Consider the following 19,103-nt stretch of genomic DNA (forward strand, 5'->3'; position numbering starts at 1 on the left):
TGACCCCGCTCGGGACAAGCGGTTTCACTCAATGTGTGTGAGCTAAAGTACGGTAATCGTGTCTTCTGAGCGATTGTTTGTAGTAGGCCTGGAAGTCGATCCTAAAAAGAGCAGATTCTCCAATTCTAAGCAGCAAGGGATCGAGAGTGGATTGCAAAGCTTTGGAGTCGATCCTTCACAGTACAAGTGATTCCGCATCTTCCACTAAATTTGTTTCTCTCCTACTACCGTGGAACAGATGACGTGAGAAGAGAGCAGTAAAATAAGAACCTTTAATTAAATTTGGCTGTCGTTTAGAAATGTTGTGCTCTACGCAAGATATAAGCAGTTTGGCAGCACTTTCGACAAGTCAGAAAACAAAGAAATTGTAGCACGGTAACAAATGCTGAGATATAACAGGTGTGTTAGTGATAGGGTGGCACAGTGGCACAGTGAGGAGTGCTGCTGTCTGACAGCACCTGAGTGGTGTGAGAGAAGGTGGGTTCAATCCCTGCTTAGTCTGTGTGGAGTTTGCATGTTCTCCCCATGTCTGTGTGGATTTACTCTGGGTGCTCTGGTTTCCTCCCACACTCCAAAGACATGCTGTTCAGGTTCCCCCATAGTGTGTGAGTGACAGAGAGTGTGTGTTCCACTGATGTATGGATGAGTGACCCAGTGTAAGTAGTGTATCTAGCAGTGAAAATCACCGTGGTGAATAGTTATGTGGGCTGGTGACACTACATAGAGTTCATTGGAGAAAAGTGTCTAAGAAAATAAATGTAAGCTAGAACTTCACGGTGCCTTTAACACCTGCGCTTAATTAGTAATATGATTCTTAACAAGTAATGCCTGAAAAATAAATTCTGCCGATTCTCAGTGATATCCTTCCTGTCACTCTCTTGCTGCTTTTGAGAAGCACCCAGTGATCCATATTAACTTATGATTAATAACCTGGAGCGAAACCAGCATGTTCAGTGAAGCCACTGATGGATTGTGTGCGTTTACATGTGGGTTCAGGGGGGTGCGGTGGCACAGTAGATTGGAGCAGGTCCTACTCCCCAGTGGGTCTGAGGTTCGAGTCCCGCTTGGGGTGCCTTGTGATGGCTTGGCATCCCATCCTGGGTGTGTCCCCTTCCCCTCCAGCCTCACACCCTCTGTTGCTGGTTTAGGCTCTGGCTTCCCACAGCCCTGAATGGGACAAGTGGTTCAGACAGTGTGTGGGTGTGGTTCAATAACACCACAAAATGAAATAACTGAAAACCATGAGGTGAAACTGCCTCACAGAAATGATTGCACATGTGAATCTAACTGTGATCTTCCTCCAGTTTTGGTTTGAGCAAAACATGCTCTATTGTTCCGGAAGTGGGGACGGTGGGTAGGATGGTGGTTGGGTTCTCATTAGATTTGAAACCGAATTATAAAAAACAAACAGTTACTGGCTGGGGAGACAAGGGCGGACTGTTTTGCACATGATTCGTTGATTTGGGTTGTGATGCGTTTTTTTCACTTTTTTTTTTTTCATTGCTGCATTTGTGTAGCACCAGGGAGGTGCACCGAATCTGAGACTGTGTTGCTCGGCGGGAGTAAAAGAATCAGTTCCTCGGGTCATAGAAAGAACGATATTCCATCTGGATTAGTTTTATTGTCCTGTTACTGTAAGTGTTACCATTTTATTCTTGTCTGTTTGGTTGTAAATTCATGTATTGCTGCGGTGCCTGGTTACTCTGGGGAACCTGATCTTCCAGCAGTGTGTAACTTGGGCACTAGCTACCCTGCCCCCTGGTGGTGGTGTTGCAGTACATCATTAGTGACACACATGGGGAACAGGAATTGGAAATTGTGTTGAAGGTATTTAAAAAAATCTATACTGACTTTTGGTTATGCAGCTGGACTGTCCCAGTACTATTTTTAAAGCTAAGTGATGGTTACAGCTCCAAAGACCTGCTGTTCGGGTGGATTGGTACCCGGAGAGAGTGTGTTCCACTGGTGTATGGATGAGTGACCCGTTGTAAGTAGTGTATCCAGCAGTGTAAGTCACCTTGGTGAATAAGGTGTGTGGGCTGATAACACTACATAAAGTTGATTGGAAGTCGCTTTGGGGAAAAGCATCTGCTGAATGAAGTAACGTATATGTAATGTAAACTAAGGTCCAAAATCTCCTTACAGGTCACAAAATGTTTCCATAATGGATCAATACCATTACTATAGGGTGACCTGGTGGCACAGTGAGCAGCACTGCTGTCTCACAGTGGCTGGGTGGTGTGAGAGAACATGGGTTTGATCCCCCCTCAGTCTGTGTGGAGTTTGCATGTTCTCCCTGTGTCTGCATGGGTTTCCCTCTAGGTGCTCTGGTTTCCTCCCACACTCCAAAGACATGCTGTTCAGGTTCCCCCATAGTGAGTGAGTGACAGAGAGAGTGTGTTGCAGTGATGTATGGATGAGTGGCCCAGTGTAAGTAGTGTATCTAGCAGTGTAAGTCACCGTGGTGAATAAGGTGTGTGGGCTGGTAACACTACTACTAATGTTGATATGACAAACTACTTTTGCTCATAGTCCTTTACTGAACAAGAACACATAACTCCCCCCAAATATGCAAATAAATGGACACAACAGTATTTTCTGTTCAGTTCCCAACAGCTGCCCATAGGGGATGTCTGAGTACCGCACGCTGTACTTTACCGCACTGTACTCTTCTTATTCACAACTGTTTTAATGACTAAGTTCAGACTTTCCCTGCTGAATATTTGAGCTACAAAACAGCTTTAACACATCGCATAAGGAAATGTGATAATATCTCTCTAAAAAAGACATCTTATGCTTTCCACTAGAAATGTCACAACTTCCCGCATGAGAGGAAATAAAGGGACGCTATTGGGGGTGTTGTGTTCTCCTTTCATAAGAGAAGGAACATAATGAGGAAATCGTTCAGTTTAGTGGAACAGGCCTTTAAAACGGACGTTTCGGTGAGTACCTGGTAATTACGAGTGATTTAATGTAGAGAATGGTCTTTCGGAAATGTCACTGTATTTATGTACCGCTGTAATGTTTGAAGAAGTCACTCCAGGGAGAACCAGGCCTAGAAAGTCGTGTCTCCTTGAGAACACAGAAGGTCTCAGTCTTGTTACTGAGGATATACAGTATTTTGACTTGTTTCACTGAGACTGTTGGTGTGTTTTAAGATAAAAACAGCTTATGGTAATTTTTTACAATAAAAGTACATTTGATCCAGAGAATTTTCCATAACTCTGTGAGGCTGGTTGACCAACCTGAGTCTCCAAAGGCCACAGTTTGTGTCTGGACTCATCGCTAGTCAATGAAATGTTTTATTGGGTAATAATTCACATGACCTGGTGTCTCAGGTGTAAATGATGCTCCAGTTGATGTTTGTTCCCTAAAATCCTGCTGCACTGCAGTTCTCCAGCACATGGAGATCAGGGCTCAAAGTGTTGCTGCATGAACCTCTTTAACTCCCAGTCTCAGCTCTGCACAGATCATTTTTCAACAGTTTGTGGGTTTACCTTTATTATTTCTCTCTTTACACTTTTCTCCAAAGCTAAGTGCAATGTGAAGCTACCTACCACTATTTGCCCATTTATACAACTGGGTAATTTTTACTGACGGTATTGAGGGTGAGTACCTTGCACAAGGCTACTAGAGCAGTCGAGGAGATTCAAACCTACAACCTTTGGTTTCACACTGCTGAGATTCAACCTTCTGGCTTTTGTGCTGGTCAGAGCTTTGGCTTCATTGGCTCTTATTCATCAGGTTCCAACCCAGTCCGTTCAAGAACTATTCTTCCCCCGTCCTTTACTGGGGGTGTGAGTCCAACTGCACCAGGACAGCTGGCGTCACTGTCCTCTTCGTCCTGCTCATCCGCTCTCAATATTGTGTTCTGTCCTCTGACTCACTATAATACAGCGAGTCCCCAACTTGCACACTGCATTGGGCCCGAGAGCTGCTTCACGACGAGCCCCTTCGTTGGGGACTCATCAGTTCTACCTGCAGCTACTCGTGTGAAGAATGTTCTGGACCGAGTGTCTCTAGCTGTGTGTCTATCTGTGAGAGAAACGGACTGTGGGTTGTATGTCACTTTGGAAAAGCGTGTCTGCTAAATGACTAAATGCATATTTAAATGTCAGACATGATCACTGCGCCCACACATGATGAACGAACTTGGTGTGTGAGTCATTTCTATTTACACACTGTACCAGAGTAGGGAGTTGGAAATCATCGAGAAGATCGGTGGTCTTCGTAACTCGGGTTGTTGATTGAGGTGTTCAGCAGTTCGCCGGGCTTGGCATTTAGGTTGCAGACGTTTCATCACCAGTCGAGGTGTCACCTGAACACCTCAGAGTAGGGAGTGTTGTGGGGGCTGGGAAACACCCAGATGAATTGACTGCAATATGGCAGCATGCTGACATTTGAGGTAAAGGTTGAATCCATTGCACACACCCACTGAACCTCTCATACAGGGTTGGGGAGTAACAGAGCTTAAACCAGCAACTCAGGGTGTAAGGGGAGGGGACAAACCCAGGAGGGGATGCCAGTCCATCACAAGGCACCCCAAGCAGGACTCGAACCCCAGACCCACCAGAGAGCAGGACCTGGTCCAACCCACTGCACCACCACACCTCCGTACTGTTTAGACACTTTACTTTCTATAATCAGGTTTATTACTCAGACTTCAGCTGAAGCTTGAAAGAACACGTTTGGGCCGTTTAGAAAAGGTGGGAAATGACATGTGTGACACCTGAGATGAGTGAGAAAACCGAGTGCGCAGAGTTAGAGACACGGTCCAGAGCAGCAGTATTCGTACTGATGTTCCGTCAGTGAGGTCACGCGCAGCGGACCAGGGACTTTCCTGTGGTGTTTCAGTTCTTCTCAGACCTTCCCCTTTTTTTTTCACTTCTATGTGAAGCAAAAACGGTGAGGAAGCTGGTAGGGTGGTGCTTAGAGCTGTTTGGAGCTGTCACGGGTTTAAATTCCACCTCACGTTGTACTACTCTTGTACAAGAAACATACCTTAAATTGCTCCAGTGAAATTACCCAGCTGTATAGACGGGTAAATAATTGTAAGTTGCTTTGGAGAAAAGTATGAACTAAATATATAAATGTTAAAAAGAGGAGTTTTTGCTGTACAATCATGTTAAAACAGCAAGTGACTAAAATAATTAGTTTTGAACTCATCCCAAACCTGCTTATGGTGATATGTGCAAGTACTTTTGATCCAAGTTATGGAGAAGAAGTTTGTTTTAGGAATATGATCAATCAAGCGCCATCATCATAAATATGGGCAAAAGTGTTTATATAAGATCCAGTCATAGGAATCTAAGCACAAATTCACTGGTATCTGTTAAGTACAGTTTTGGACTGATTACACATTGTTCCTTTTAATGCATTTATTTTTAATAATGCATTGGGGAACTGAAGCATTTTCCTGTATATACAGTGAAATACAGGTGTGTGCATTCATGTGTGTAAGTACTGTTTCAGTATTCTCAGTATCTGCCAATTTCAATTAACCAGGCATGGCAGTAAGAAGATGTAAGTTATTCAGCTTTTTCAGTCTGGAAAATATACTTAAATTTTAATCAGATGATAACCGATAATTGAATTGATTAATTTCAGAAAACGAAATTTTTTGCTCATTTTTATTTTACTCTTTCTGCTACAGGCATTTCACCACAGTTTTTTCACCTTTGCTTCCAGGGAGCATCAGAATAAAACTGTTACATATTTTTTTCCAATGGATGCACCAAAATGTTGAACCAGTTTTCATTTGGTTTTTGAAATTTGAGTCATAGAGGCTGAGAGTGAATATTTTCTTTTATTTTAAAAGTGAGATTAAAATTCTGCTGGAAATCAGAATTTTATGCACCTAATCATGTGATGAACAACGGTGCATAAAGTGGAAAGAAACAAACTAACTTAGGAATCACACGTCTGCAACTATGTCTCTTTCTTCTAATATAATGCACAAATTGTATTTTTCTGAGATGTATGTCGCTTTGCAGAAAAGCAGCTGCTAAATGAATAAATGTAAATCAAATTTTGGTGAAACTTCCTATTCATCCATTCAGCAGAGTAACATATTCTGTTGATTCACTGGATTATGTAATGCAATTTCAGTTTTGTAATTTCATCATTTTAATTCAAACTCCGTGAAGTATGAAATGTTTGAATTAAATTTGTCTCCATGCCCCCCCCAACCGCTTGCAGGTTGGCCCAGGATGCTGGAAACATTATCACACAATGAATGGAGCCACCCGGCTTCTCACACAGTTTTATTATAATGCCGAAGGACTCGATGTCTACACTGTACCAAATTGAGGTATGACTGTAACTTGTCTCTCTGGCTTTAATGTGCACTGATCAAACAAAATACTGTGCTTCATACTGAGTTATGAGTATAGGAAAAATGACACAAGGTAAATAATAACTAAAGACAAACCGCGGATGACTTAAAGAAATTATTCTGATGCTCCGACAAAAGGCGATTTGGTGAAGGTTTGTCCAGTTTCACTCTTTGTTCCCTGTGATTATGGTGAAGCAGACATGAAGTCATAAAACCAAGACCTCTTTTCTGAATTAATTAATTCAATCAATAATTAATTAATGAAACTTTATCTAAGTGTGAAATTCTGTTCATTTGCAGAAGCATACAAAGTACAACACACACACACACACACACACTACATACACATGTAAAGTGTCCTAAATGGACTTTTATTTCAGTATCTGCAGCAATTGCTTTATTTTCCCAAGTGAATCCCTCCGTGTGGGAGTTGGTGTGTGGAATGAGTTCAGTGGAGTGTCAGTTTATGGGTACTGTACTGGGGCACTGACATTGTCAGGATGCATTACCCGAACTGACCACAAGAGGAGCAACCACTCAGAATCAGAATCAGAACGAGTTTTATTGCCAGGAACCCAGCACACCTGTTCTCAATCTATCAATCACCCAATCACTCAATATCTGGGTCTAAAATACTCTACCCTACAACTCTGCCAGTAAAAATTACCCAGCTGTCAGAATGGGTGAATTATCAGAAATACAGTAGCTTAGCACAGTAAGTTGTTTTTTTTTTTAGTGGTCAGTAGGTTTTGTTGTGGAGTTTACATGTTCTCCCGTGACTGCGTGGGTCTCCTCCAGGTGCTCTGGTTTCCTCCCACACTCCAAAGATATGCTGTTCAGGTTCCCCCATAGTGTGTGAGTGACAGAGAGAGTCTGTTCCACTGACGTATGGATGAGTGACCCATTGTAAGTAGTGTATCTAGCAGCGAATAAGGTGTGTGGGCTCATAACACTACATAGAGGTCATTGGAAGTTGCTTTGGAGAAAAGCATCTGCTAAATAAATAAATCTAAATATTTTTAAAAAGTTGTTAATTTTTTTTAGATAGTATTTTTATATATAACTTTTAAAAAATTATTTTATAATTTATATATAAATTACTGCATTCTTTTCTTTTTTCAGACTATTTTATTCCTCTTTCTCCTCCTCCTTTGTGCCTGTAATGCGTGTGGTTCAGCTGAATATAAAACAGGAGCGGAGTGCTGTCCCATGTGTGCGCCCGGTAGGTCTGCAGTTTCAGTCCCACCATTAATGTGTGATTGATCTGTGTGTAATAGTGTGACACAGTCAGCGGAAGCTGCCACACTGAGCCCTGGTGTTTTTCCTGTAGGGACCCATGTTTACAAGCACTGCACAGAGTACACCAGTACATCCTGTGTTCCATGTGTGGGGTCCACCTTCATCGACAAGCCAAACGGGCTCACTAAGTGCACTCCTTGTATGGCCTGTGACCATGGTGAGAATAACAATGCATGCTCTCCCTATGTCCCCTTACTTCTTCTCAGGGTGCTCTGGTTTCTTCCCACTGTGAAATGGCAAACTTTTGTTTGCCTTTTTTTTTTTGGACTTTTGATTTCACTTCATGTCCCACCTAAATCAGTTACCATAAACTGTCCTTTTAATTATGCTTTTAATTAAGCTTTTAATTAATTTAAATAATTTTATTTTTTTCCATGTAGGTCTGGGTGTAAAGACAGTAAAGGAGTGTACAGCCTCTTCAGACACAGTGTGTGGAGTCCTGGAAGGGAACTATTGTATTGATCCTTATAAGGGAGGATGTAGAGCAGCACAGAAACACACAACCTGCAAACCTGGACACTTCATCAAACACCCTGGTCTGAAGGAACTTTTCATATTTTTAATTCAAATACATATTTTTGCAGCACCGTATAGAATCCATAACAGTTTTGGTGTTTTAGAAAAATAATTCTACTCGTCTAGGAACAGAATACAGTGACACTGTGTGTGAGAACTGCCCCGAAAAGTCCTACTCCAACGGATCCTCTACATCCTGCACACCACACACGGAGTAAGTCCCAGTCGTGCTGCAGAGGCTCAGTTATGAAAATGTTCATATGGAGATGGGTATGAAAAATGCACTGGTTTTTATTGAACACAATAATGTATTTTTATAGCTGTGCCTCCAGAGGGCTCTGCACACTCAAACAAGGGGACAGTGTGTCTGACTCTGAATGTGTCCACCGCAGTAGACTTGGACTTCTTGTTGCTGCAGTAGGTGCAGTAGGTGCAGTAACAGTAATGTGCATCTATGGAAAATATTCATCTCCTCCAGATGGTATGTATTTTCATATTTAACTCAAAATTTAACTTGTAAAAATATACTCTTTTCAATATATTTTTACTTGTAAAAATAATATATAACAGTTATGCTGCATAATTACAAAAACACTTTTGGGGACTGTTTAGTAATTTTTGCACAATTTTTGCCACCTCTTGATGTATCTGTAGATCCAAAAGCAGCTCTTTGCTGAAAATTCTTTGACAGTTGCAGATATTCAGTTTTTCATCATTATGAAAATGTCTATTAAATAATATTCCTTCTATGTGTTCCTAGTTAATTTGGAAGACACAACAAGTATGAAACAGGTAAGTTAGAAAAATAATTCTACGTTTGTTGTACACTTATGAAGTCTTGCTATAACCTTTCTGATTTTTACTCAGAAATTATAATGTTATTATTCAGAATTATACTTAATTGATTTTTCATTGCTTTTATAAGGAGTGTCCAATGGGAAATGTGCATCCACTGACTGCTTGTACAGGTAAGACAGTAAATAAAAATCAAATAAAAATAAAAATGATACTATAAAAGGGATTTGACTTCCAGGGACATATGGCATACAGTTTTTACTATGGTATTTCAGTAGACCCTTACAATCCTGTCACAGATTCACCGCAATGCCAAGCCAATCCTGCAAGTTTAAAATAATGTTGCACGAGAGCTCAGGACAAGGATCATTTCCTAACAACAGCGGATACATTGTGCAACTCTAATCTTTATCATGAGCACTTTTATTGAATTCATATAAAGTATATATGTGTCTGAGCCCCAGAACATGGGAAATATGTCTGATTCTATACATTTCTCTTTCTCAAGATGTGTGAAATGTAACATGAGACCTTCAGAGACTTTTTGTTCAGCTTCCACTGTTTGAGGTCCTGCACAACAGAAGAGAAACTCATTTTCATGTTGGTTATGAGAAAAGTGTTAATAACTGTGGTATTACTTTATGAGTGTATTATAATATGTGGGTATAATGTGCAGCTGTGTCTCATTAAAGATTTACAGAAAGTTTGCAGTTTCCCGCATCTCCCTCTGTGACCGTAGTAAATATACAGGGATCCACTGCCACAGTACATAACTGTATATATACAGGTATACCCCGGTATAGTCGGGGGGTGCAGCGGCGCAGCGGGTTGGACCACAGTCCTGCTCTTCGGTGGGTCTGGGGTTCGAGTCCCGCTTGGGGTGCCTTGCGACGGACTGGCATTCCGTCCTGGGTGTGTCCCCTCCCCCTCCGGCCTTACGCCCTGTGTTACCGGGTAGGCTCTGGTTCCCCGTGACCCCGTATGGGACAAGCGGTTCTGAAAGTGTGTGTGTGTGTGTGTGTGTGTGTGTGTGTGTGTGTGTGTACCCCGGTATACGGACTCCCGGTTTACAGATTTTCAGTATAACTGCTCTAGACAAGTCGCACCCACGTTCGCTATATAGACCGACCGCTCCCGGTGTTAGTGACTTTTCCCCAATTATGTGGAAGTCATGAGCCAATGAGATGCAGACTTTTCAAAAATGTTTGATAACCTCTCACTTTTACATTGTTTTTCAAGTTGTTTTATTGTTGTTTTGAGGAATGTTTTCCCTTTTTATTAATGTTTTTTGTTCATGTACCACATTTAAGAAGGGTCTCAAAACGCACCTCTTTTGGACTCAGTTCTTTCCTGTTCTCATAAGTGATCAATGAACGTGTACATGTTTACGTTTCATAAGTTTTTAACAATAACATACATTTTTATTCACTTATCTCCAAAGCAGCATACAATGTTAGTCTACTTACAAGTATTTACCCATTTATACAGCTGGGAAATTTTACTGGAGTAATTTAAGGCAAGTACCTTACTCAAGAGTGCTACAGCTGGAGGCAGTGTTTGGACCTGCAACCTTTGGGTCCAAAGGCAGTAGCTGTAACCACTACGCTACCAGCTGTTCTCTCATTTGTTTAATGATTGAAAAGCATAAAGGCAGCTATTCATGTAATATATGCTGGTTTATACCGTGCTGTGTCACAAATTGACTGAGCTTTAGAACCACGTCTGCATCTAAATCACTCCTACTGATGTAATGCACTCTTTGTATTGTTCTCTGTGATGCACGCCACTTTGGAGAAAGGAATCTCCTAAATAAATACGTGTAAATGTAAATATACTGTCTTTTTTATGTTTATGTGCACTTACTGTGCAGGCGTTTAGTAAAAAAAAAATTCTGCCATAATTTAGTCTTTGTTGATCTCCTTCTTGATTATGTTTAATATCTTATCACTGTTTTGATTAGTTTCTTGAGATTGTTTTTAAGTGTTTGGTGGGTTTTTGTGGAATTATTTTCCTATTTTGAAAAGATGGGAAAGGAGCTCCCCATTCTGGGACTCTTGGTATATGGACTGTTTTCAGGAATGAATTCAGCCTATATTCTGAGAGGTACCTGCGTGTGTATATACATATAAAGACACACACACACACACACAAAATATGGTTTTCAAAAGACAGAAGTTTTGAGCAAACCTGATGCAGGAACCCACTGGCATCAACAAGCATATAATGGAGAAACTAGATACTTGATGAGAAGAGAAATGCTTCTCCAAGTGGCAAGTGTGAACAAAACAGCTGTAAACAAAAATACCACACTGATGAAAATATGGAAATATGTGTCTGCATAACAAAGGGCACATGTTTTATGGGTAACAATGAATAATATTATAGTACAGGGATTTGTGCAAGTAGCAAAAAGTAAAAATGCAGAAATGAGTTTGCAACACAGAATGCCTTCAGCTGATCAATTACATCTCTGTGCGTAAAGAATCTCCTGCACTTCTCACAATGAATTGACTCCATGCAAAATATCCCTCTCAACAAACAGAGAAAATAACTGGCTGCAAATGCTTCTTGTCAAAATCTTTTTTTATATAAAAACACATTATTAGTACAGCACATTTACAATAACAAAACAAGATAGAAAAGCATGTAGTTTGAAGATCAGAGCAACAGAAACACAGTTGAAAAACCTGGTTCAAAGTAACCCAATGGCTGCTGTAATATTGTTGAGGAAGGTAACATATCCTGAACTGATCCAGTGAAACTTATCCAACTATATAAAAGGGTCATTGTAAGTAACTAAATACTTTAAGGTGGTCTGGAGAAAACATAACAACAAACACAGTTGATTTCCACAAGATGCCAACTGGAATCTAAACACTGTATCAAACCATTTTACATCCACCAGGCTGATCATGTTCCAGCAACAAACAACACAAGAAAAATGTAAAAGCAATCAAATGTTGGCCTGGGGCACAGTGGTGTCACCAGTCATGTGAACACTTTCTGACCTACGTTCACCTACTTTTTTATATTTGAACTTCTTTGATAAAATATAGTGATAAAATATAGTATTTATGGATTTTAGCACCTTTGAATTTTTCTCCCTCACATGCGGAACAGAGGAAGTTAGTTTTACAGTTTTTGCTAATCACAAATCATTGGGGGGTAAAATAAATACTTGTTTACAGTAGGTCAGGTTCCCTAACTGCTTCATTGTATCCTTGATTTCTTAGTATATTTTTTTGTTAATTGACTTGTGATCTGCTGATACAGGACGCTGCTGCCCGAGTTGTTTGACTTGCCGAAGCGTTCGCATGTATCTCTTCTACTTGATTCTCTCCACTGGCTTTCTATAGCTGCCAGGATCAAATTTAAGACCCTGCTTATGGCCTACAGATGCATTAATAGAACTGCTCCCAGATATCTACAAGACTTGATCATCCGCTACACCCCAACAAGACTGCTATGCTTGTTGGCCGCTGCCCGCATCTGCCCGCTTGCTGTTCCCACTGTAAGGTAAAGCACAAAGGTTCTTGGTTCTGGGTCCATTGTGGTGGAACGACCTCCCCCTCTCACTCAGAACGGCTGAATCTCTGTCCACATTAAAAAGGCCCTTAAAACTCACCTCTTCCAGAGTCACTTCAACCATCATCTCAAGTTCATGTAAGGTGTAAATGTTCATGCACTATAACTTTAAGATGATGCCCAGATAAACCTTTACGCAGCTACTCCTGTAATATACGTATATGTTTGTGTATCTTTAAAAAAATTATTAGGAAGGTGATCAGGAATTGTGGATATTCTGATAAAGTTTTATGTAGCTACTCTTGTGATGAACATTGGTTCATATTGTGGAAATTAACTGCACTTAAGAATCACACGTCTAAGTCTTTCTGCTAATGTAATGAACATATTGTATTTTCTGAGATGTACGTCGTTTGGGAGAAAAGTGTCTGCTAAATGAATAAATGTAAATGCTCTACTTCAGTCAATAAACACCTTAAGAACCCTGAATGAGACCATATGTTGTTTTCCACAGTATTTCACAACACTGTTGCCCCCTTCATTATTGCACTGCACCTATGTTTAGCGTACTGAAACTTTTCTCTCCGGCAGTATACAGTACTAGAAAACGACAGATACTACCTACAGCCTCTATGTTACTAAAAAGATCCAGCGGGCTGGATGAAATCTGTGTGAACACGGATCCAATGTTGGAACTGCACAGAGGGAGTTGGATCCGGACCCTTAGCCGGGGGGGGGGTGTGAGGTTAGACTGTGCACGACACCTGTGTGCCCTCAAGGAGCAGTAAGCCGCTGCCATGTACCCTCCGTCCACTTTTGGTCACTGTCAGTCTCCTCTGTTCTCTCTACTACAGGGTGCCAGATACGCAATGGACTGGAGTCACATCCAGAGTAGGCCCTGTCACAAACCATTCTGGGATAAGCTCCGAGTGACCATGACTCTGCACTGGTGAAGAGGTTACTGATGACAGATGAACAACAGGTTACTTACTGATGACGGATGAATGAATGAAAAAGTGGCACAGCAACACCAGCTGAGTCAACATTGCGCAAAATTACACAAATTTGGACTGGACCCTGGTCACCTTCATTCATTCAGCTCTTGCAGTCCATTTACCCTGATCACAAAGAGCTGTTACATTTCAAGGCAGACTTTGGTTTACTTGTGTCAGTCTTCCTCTGGTTGTTGTGAGGAGTGTTAAAACCACACAAAGACCTATGTGGAAAACAAAATAATATTTCAATCAGGTTTTTAAAAGCTGCACATCCAGAACACAGCAGTTGGAAAAAACAACTGAAAACTCCAGCAAATAAAGTACAGCTATACTGACAATATTTCAATGAAAAGAAGTTACATACTGTTTAATGTGCAGTTATCAGCCCTGTGTCTTGCTCTCCCATTGTCACTGAAAACAATATCACACAACATTATAATAACTGCAGTATCAGTATAAAAAAACTGTGATTTCTTTCTTAATGAAAAAAAGTGAAATGAGAAATGTAAATTAGCTGATATAATACATACCGAAGATGTGGTCTTTAAGCGTGGGCCAATTTCTTGTACTGGAGATTTCAAAGTATCACCTGCAGAAAAGCAAAAAATTCAAATGTGCAATTTTAAAAACAATCAAATATTTTCACTACACTAAAATATGCAGTTAATAACAAGTCCCCAAAATATTCATATTGTATACTTTTTTTTACAGTCCACAATATCGGAACAAAAAAGGTACACTTGGTCCTCAGCTTACATACAGTTAGGACTGGAAATCTGTTCATAAGTTAATTTGTTTGTAAATCCAACCACTACGTCACATAAACAAAAGCTTAATAACAGAGAGGTCCCTCGGTTTGTTCATATCTTAAGTTCTTAGACAGAGTTTTGGAAAGGTACTAACCTTTTATATGAAGTACAACCAGCACTATGAGGACTGAGGGCAATAAGCCACAAAAAACAACAAGAAGAATTATTCTGTGTCTTTTGATTGGTTTTTGACAAACGACATCTTTCTGTGAGCTTCCATCTTCAATCTTGATTCCACCAAATATACCACAGCTGCAAGAAATTATTTAAATGCTTTCATTAATTCCAACACAAATATTTGTATTGGTTTGTGAATTCCCCAGAAACAGTGAACAATGAAAATACAAGAAACACCCATGGCAAGATGACTTACTCTGTCCATTCTGTGCAGTTGACACCATACTTAGAATACTGACCATGTGGACAGTCTTCACACACTGTGTTTGCTTTCTCTGTTCCTTCACAGAGAAGAACAAAACTTACAGTCAGGAGTGTACAGAGCAACACAGGGATGCTTTTCAGGTGGTCACACACATGGCTATTCCAAGACTGAAGTAAAATCCTGTGTCTGTACTATGGCCCTTACCTGGTAATTTAATCCTCTGACCTGGATGACATGAACCGTGTTTCACTGCAAAACTACACTCTCCATTCGCTGATTCCTCTTGACAATAAAATCCATCAATGACAGTACAGACAGCATTTCTCTCTGTGGTACATTTCAGAGAAACACGAAGTCCTTGCCCTGAAAATATTATAGTTGTAAGTTACAACATATCACCAATTCATACTCGAGTTAATACAGATTCTCAATGCTATAAATAAGGATTTCAACTCACCTGGGTCACAAGTTTTGCATGGAAAGCATCTTCTGAGGCCATTGGGCTGATTCATAAACATGTCCCCCACACATGGAATGCATGAAGTACTCGAGTCGAAAGTGCAGTCTTTGTAAACAACCATACCTGATGACATAAAATGCAGCATGTTGATCATTTATTTGGTTTTTGGATACATTAGAATCTTTAGTCAGTTAAGACCACGTTATTGCATGCAGTATAACACAGCTTATGGACAAACATTGTTCAATGAAATACGTGTTTTGTTATCCAACCATAAAAGGAAGGTCAGTGTAAGAGAAAGTACCTTTCCCACACATAGGACAACATTCTCCAGCATCACTCCGGTACTCTGCTGGGCCACAACCTTTTACATTTGGTACAAGTGACAAGAAGATACAGGACCTGTAACACAGATGTGGAAAAGATCAGTCAGATTCACACTGTTAGCCATTTGTCCTACTTAAGCACCAGTTTCATTGTCAGAACAGTGAAGACATGTGTGATACAGATTGGAAGTTTTAAGTATCAGCTAAAGTAGTGTTACTAGATGCATCTGAACCACTAAAGATTATATTTAAATAAAATATTTCAACTGCTTCTCTCTGCTTAAAAGTAAATTTGTACTGCCGTAATTTGGTTGTTAATGTATTTATGTGATTCAGAATCTACCTGCAGGCCATAATGGAGAAGGTGTGGCTGTGCTCCAGAGCACAAGCAGATGTATTAATTTTGGTTCTGTTTTCATTAAACAACTTAAAAAGCCACTTCACCCAACATCTCTGTCTACAGATAAGATGCATTTTTTTTTTTATCTTATTTTAAGTTATTGCTATTACTTATACTTATTTTTCCATTTTATTTTGGTAAAGCACTCAAAATTTGTGAAAAAAGCCTCAAAATTTGTGGGGAAAAAAACAGATTTTATAAGAACTTATTAAAATATAATGAATAACATAATGAATCGGATCCTGCAGTCATCAAAAAGGGGCTTCGGGCATCCCTGCTCTACTGGACCTTTACCTGTGAATGTGTAGAACATTCTGTGAAAAGTCATTGTATATGCATAAAATGCATTTTTACTCAGTATTAATTCAGATCAAAAAGTGGCACATCCTTAAACACCTTCAGTGACCCCTCTGTCTCACTGTCAGGTCCCCTGGAGAGCAGGTTCAACAAAATGGTGAGGTGTCCTTACACTCCTCTGCTGAATTGCCATCATCTGACAGTAGAACAGGAGAATAACAGGAGCACCAGCACAGATGGACTCTGCAGAACCTCACTACATCAGTGAAGTATAACGTATATATATACACACACACACACATATATTATATATATACAGTCATGTGAAAAAGAAAGTATGCCCTCTTTGAATTCTATGGTTTTATTATCAGGACATAATAATAAAAAAAAAATCATCTGGTCCTTAGCAGGTCTTAAAATTAGGTAAATACAACCTCAGATGAACAACAACACACGATATATTTCACCGTGTCATGATTTAACAAAAATAAAGCCGAAAAGGAGAAGCCATGAGCGAAAAACTAAGTACACTTTATGATTCAATAGCTTGTAGAACCACCTTTAGCAGCAATAACTTGAAGTAATTTAAGGTAAGTATCTTGCTCACAGGTACTGCAGCAACAGGTGGGGATCAAACCTGCAACCTTTGGATCCAAAAGCAATAGCACTAACCATTACACTACAGGCTGACTTCTGTATCAATATCTTTTAATAAGATCTTTAGAATAAAAGTATGTCATATGAGAGCATCACACAATATCATGATTGTAAAAGTGAGCCTGAGTAGCAGTGAGCACTGCTGTAAAGGCAGCATTTTGGATCCTCTGGTTTGAATCTCAGCTCCAGCTATTGTACCCTTGAGTTAGGTGCCCCCATGAAATTGCTCCAGTAGAATTACCCACTAGCTGTATAACTTAATAATTATAAATTATTTTATAATTAAATTGTAAGTCGCTGGAGAAAAGTGTCAGCTAAATGAAATGTACTCAGTACTGCTGTACTACTGTGTTTAGCTGAGAGTGTGACACTAAGTATAGAAAAGCACAATAACTGCCAGTTATGACACTATAACAAGTACAGAGAACTTAAACTCAGATTTACGCCACGAGCTGAATCCGAATCGACTGATCGAACAGGAAGTGTTTCGAACATCGACTTTCGTCGTCGCCACCAGGTTAAGTAGCTCCATCAAGGCGAATTGGTACGTGAGGTGGATAATGAAGAGACACAGATACTACATGAATAACTGTAAATATAAAGTGATAAATGAAGAAATGGAAACAAAGCGAGCGGAAAAACCTCCGACCAGCAGCTACCACGATTAGATTGCGAAGAAGAGCCGCTCGGCCGAGCTGTGACGCACTTTAGTTTTCGGATTTATTGAACACTGACTCCAACTGTTCTGAGGATTCCTTCAAATTCATGTTTGGGAAGACAAACGTTTCTTCTTCCCACCCAGTTTTGTACGACTTACCGCACTAAAATATATAATGGAGACATTTCAACTCGCACTGGAATTTTAGGGTACATGATTCAGTTTCGACCAACGCACCGGAAGTTTGACTAGTTTTGTGTCCTAATGATAAAGCTGTATTTTTTCCCCAATACATTTCAGTCATATTGAAAATGTAGATATCACGACATTTTTAGCTGAGAACTAAGGTGTGCTTATAAAAGACTGCTGACGGTATAAGGAACACGGCGTCGCTGCGTTTGCACCCGCGTACAGGCGGAACACGGACCTCCTCAGCGCTGCACCAAAGGGTCCTTAAATGTTGGGCACGAGCCAAAAAAAAAAAACGCCCTTCTCTGTACGTTTAATTGATTTTAAATGAAAGCGAATTAAGAATTCCGTTAATTTCAGGGCGTAGACGACGAAGCTCCGGTGAACGTTTCGACAAAGTATTGCGTTCCGCTTTTCCATGTTGGTTCAGTACTTCCTATGAAGATAGGACGAAAACAATGGGAGCCGCGGCTCCTCACGCACCCAGTAGAGCGAACCCCACTAACCACCATTACAGGTTAATCAGTTAACGCGATAGACGCTTAAAAACCGCAGTCTGGTACCTTAACCTTTAAAGGTCTCAACTTGGCTTCGAGACCGAAACCCAACCAACCACTTCGACTAAAACTCGCGCATGCTAACTGTTCACAGCGACTGAGCGAGTCTTTTACTAAAAACACAATTCGCAGAATACCGGAAACCACAAAGTGGAGGGTCTCAAAAAAAAGGAAGTGCTCCGCAGCGCTATTATAAAATTAAAAGCTTCCGTCGCACGCGCCGGCGGAATTGAAGAAGAGAGCGTGCACGCGCTCCGGAGCCACAGCACAGGCTTTTGTGTTTAATTAATTTGGCATCTCATGTTATTATTATTTTTTTTCCCCTCTTTTCTGTGCAATGTGTTATTCAGCAGATTAATACCAAATCAATCAATGTAAATAGTAAAGTCACCAATAATTGGGGCGGGGTGGTGTTTCATGAGGAGCGCGGCTGACGGGGTGGTCGGCACTTCGGCCCCTCGCTGTCACAGGGTAACAGTGGTAATTGGACTAATTTGTGATGAAACACTTCAGCTGGTAAAACAAGAGTCATAAGGGAATTCATGTGCACGGGCAAATTTGCCTTGGTGGAGGAGTTCAAGTGTATTACTCACAAGTGAGGGGAGAGGGGTGTGTGATATCAACCACAGACTGGGAGCAGTGGCTGTAGTACCAGACTGTAGTGGTGAAAGAGCTGATCCATAAGAAAAAGTTCTTCATTTCTTGGTCAAGCTATGTCCCTTTTCCTCACCTATGGTCATAAGTGCTGAGTAATGAGTGAAAGAATAAGCTTGTAGATAGATGCAGCTGAAATGAGTTTTCTTTGCAGGGTGTTGAGACTCACTCTGTGATACGGTGAGGAGTTTGGACATCTGGGAGGAGCTCAGAGTAGAGCTGCTGCTGCTACTTCTCCACATTGAGAGAA

The 19,103-nt window shown here is 40.5% G+C and overlaps 2 protein-coding genes across 5 annotated transcripts; one reads left to right on the top strand and one right to left on the bottom strand.

The window, feature by feature from the left end:
* Nucleotides 1–1,254: 1,254 nt before the first annotated feature.
* On the top strand, nucleotides 1,255–9,777 carry LOC108922341 (tumor necrosis factor receptor superfamily member 5-like). Of its 4 annotated transcripts, none has more exons than XM_029249785.1 (10): nucleotides 1,255–1,634; nucleotides 6,199–6,310; nucleotides 7,457–7,556; nucleotides 7,665–7,790; nucleotides 8,014–8,169; nucleotides 8,276–8,363; nucleotides 8,470–8,630; nucleotides 8,910–8,941; nucleotides 9,075–9,117; nucleotides 9,453–9,777. In XM_029249785.1, the coding sequence occupies exons 2-10, from the start codon at nucleotides 6,236–6,238 to the stop codon at nucleotides 9,458–9,460; spliced, it is 789 nt and encodes a 262-aa protein (XP_029105618.1). In that variant the 5' UTR covers nucleotides 1,255–1,634; nucleotides 6,199–6,235; the 3' UTR covers nucleotides 9,461–9,777. The 4 variants fall into 4 exon arrangements, with proteins under 4 accessions (XP_029105618.1, XP_029105619.1, XP_029105617.1 ...); XM_029249784.1 differs by lacking the exon at nucleotides 1,255–1,634 and adding an exon at nucleotides 2,916–2,942; XM_029249786.1 differs by lacking the exons at nucleotides 1,255–1,634; nucleotides 6,199–6,310 and adding an exon at nucleotides 2,463–2,942.
* Nucleotides 9,778–12,857: 3,080 nt separating this feature from the next.
* Nucleotides 12,858–19,054, bottom strand: LOC108922338 (tumor necrosis factor receptor superfamily member 14-like; the record flags this gene model as incomplete). Its single annotated transcript, XM_018732416.2, has 9 exons — nucleotides 12,858–13,685; nucleotides 13,829–13,875; nucleotides 13,995–14,053; nucleotides 14,368–14,525; nucleotides 14,647–14,731; nucleotides 14,860–15,018; nucleotides 15,113–15,238; nucleotides 15,420–15,517; nucleotides 19,023–19,054. Coding segments are annotated over 8 exons (720 nt in total), but the record flags the coding sequence as incomplete, so codon positions are not given.
* Between the last annotated feature and the right edge of the window lie 49 nt (nucleotides 19,055–19,103).

Source organism: Scleropages formosus, chromosome 2 (assembly GCF_900964775.1).
Source record: "Scleropages formosus chromosome 2, fSclFor1.1, whole genome shotgun sequence".
Taxonomy (NCBI): domain Eukaryota; kingdom Metazoa; phylum Chordata; class Actinopteri; order Osteoglossiformes; family Osteoglossidae; genus Scleropages; species Scleropages formosus.

Excerpts from the sequence above, each read along its gene's own strand:
- LOC108922341 (XM_029249785.1), top strand. The coding sequence starts at position 6,236 with ATGGAGCCACCCGGCTTCTCACACAGTTTTATTATAATGCCGAAGGAC. Across the intron at positions 7,557-7,664 it reads CTGTCCCATGTGTGCGCCCG|GGACCCATGTTTACAAGCAC; the intron begins GTAGGTCTGCAG and ends TTTTTCCTGTAG. Across the intron at positions 8,170-8,275 it reads ACACTTCATCAAACACCCTG|GAACAGAATACAGTGACACT; the intron begins GTCTGAAGGAAC and ends CTACTCGTCTAG.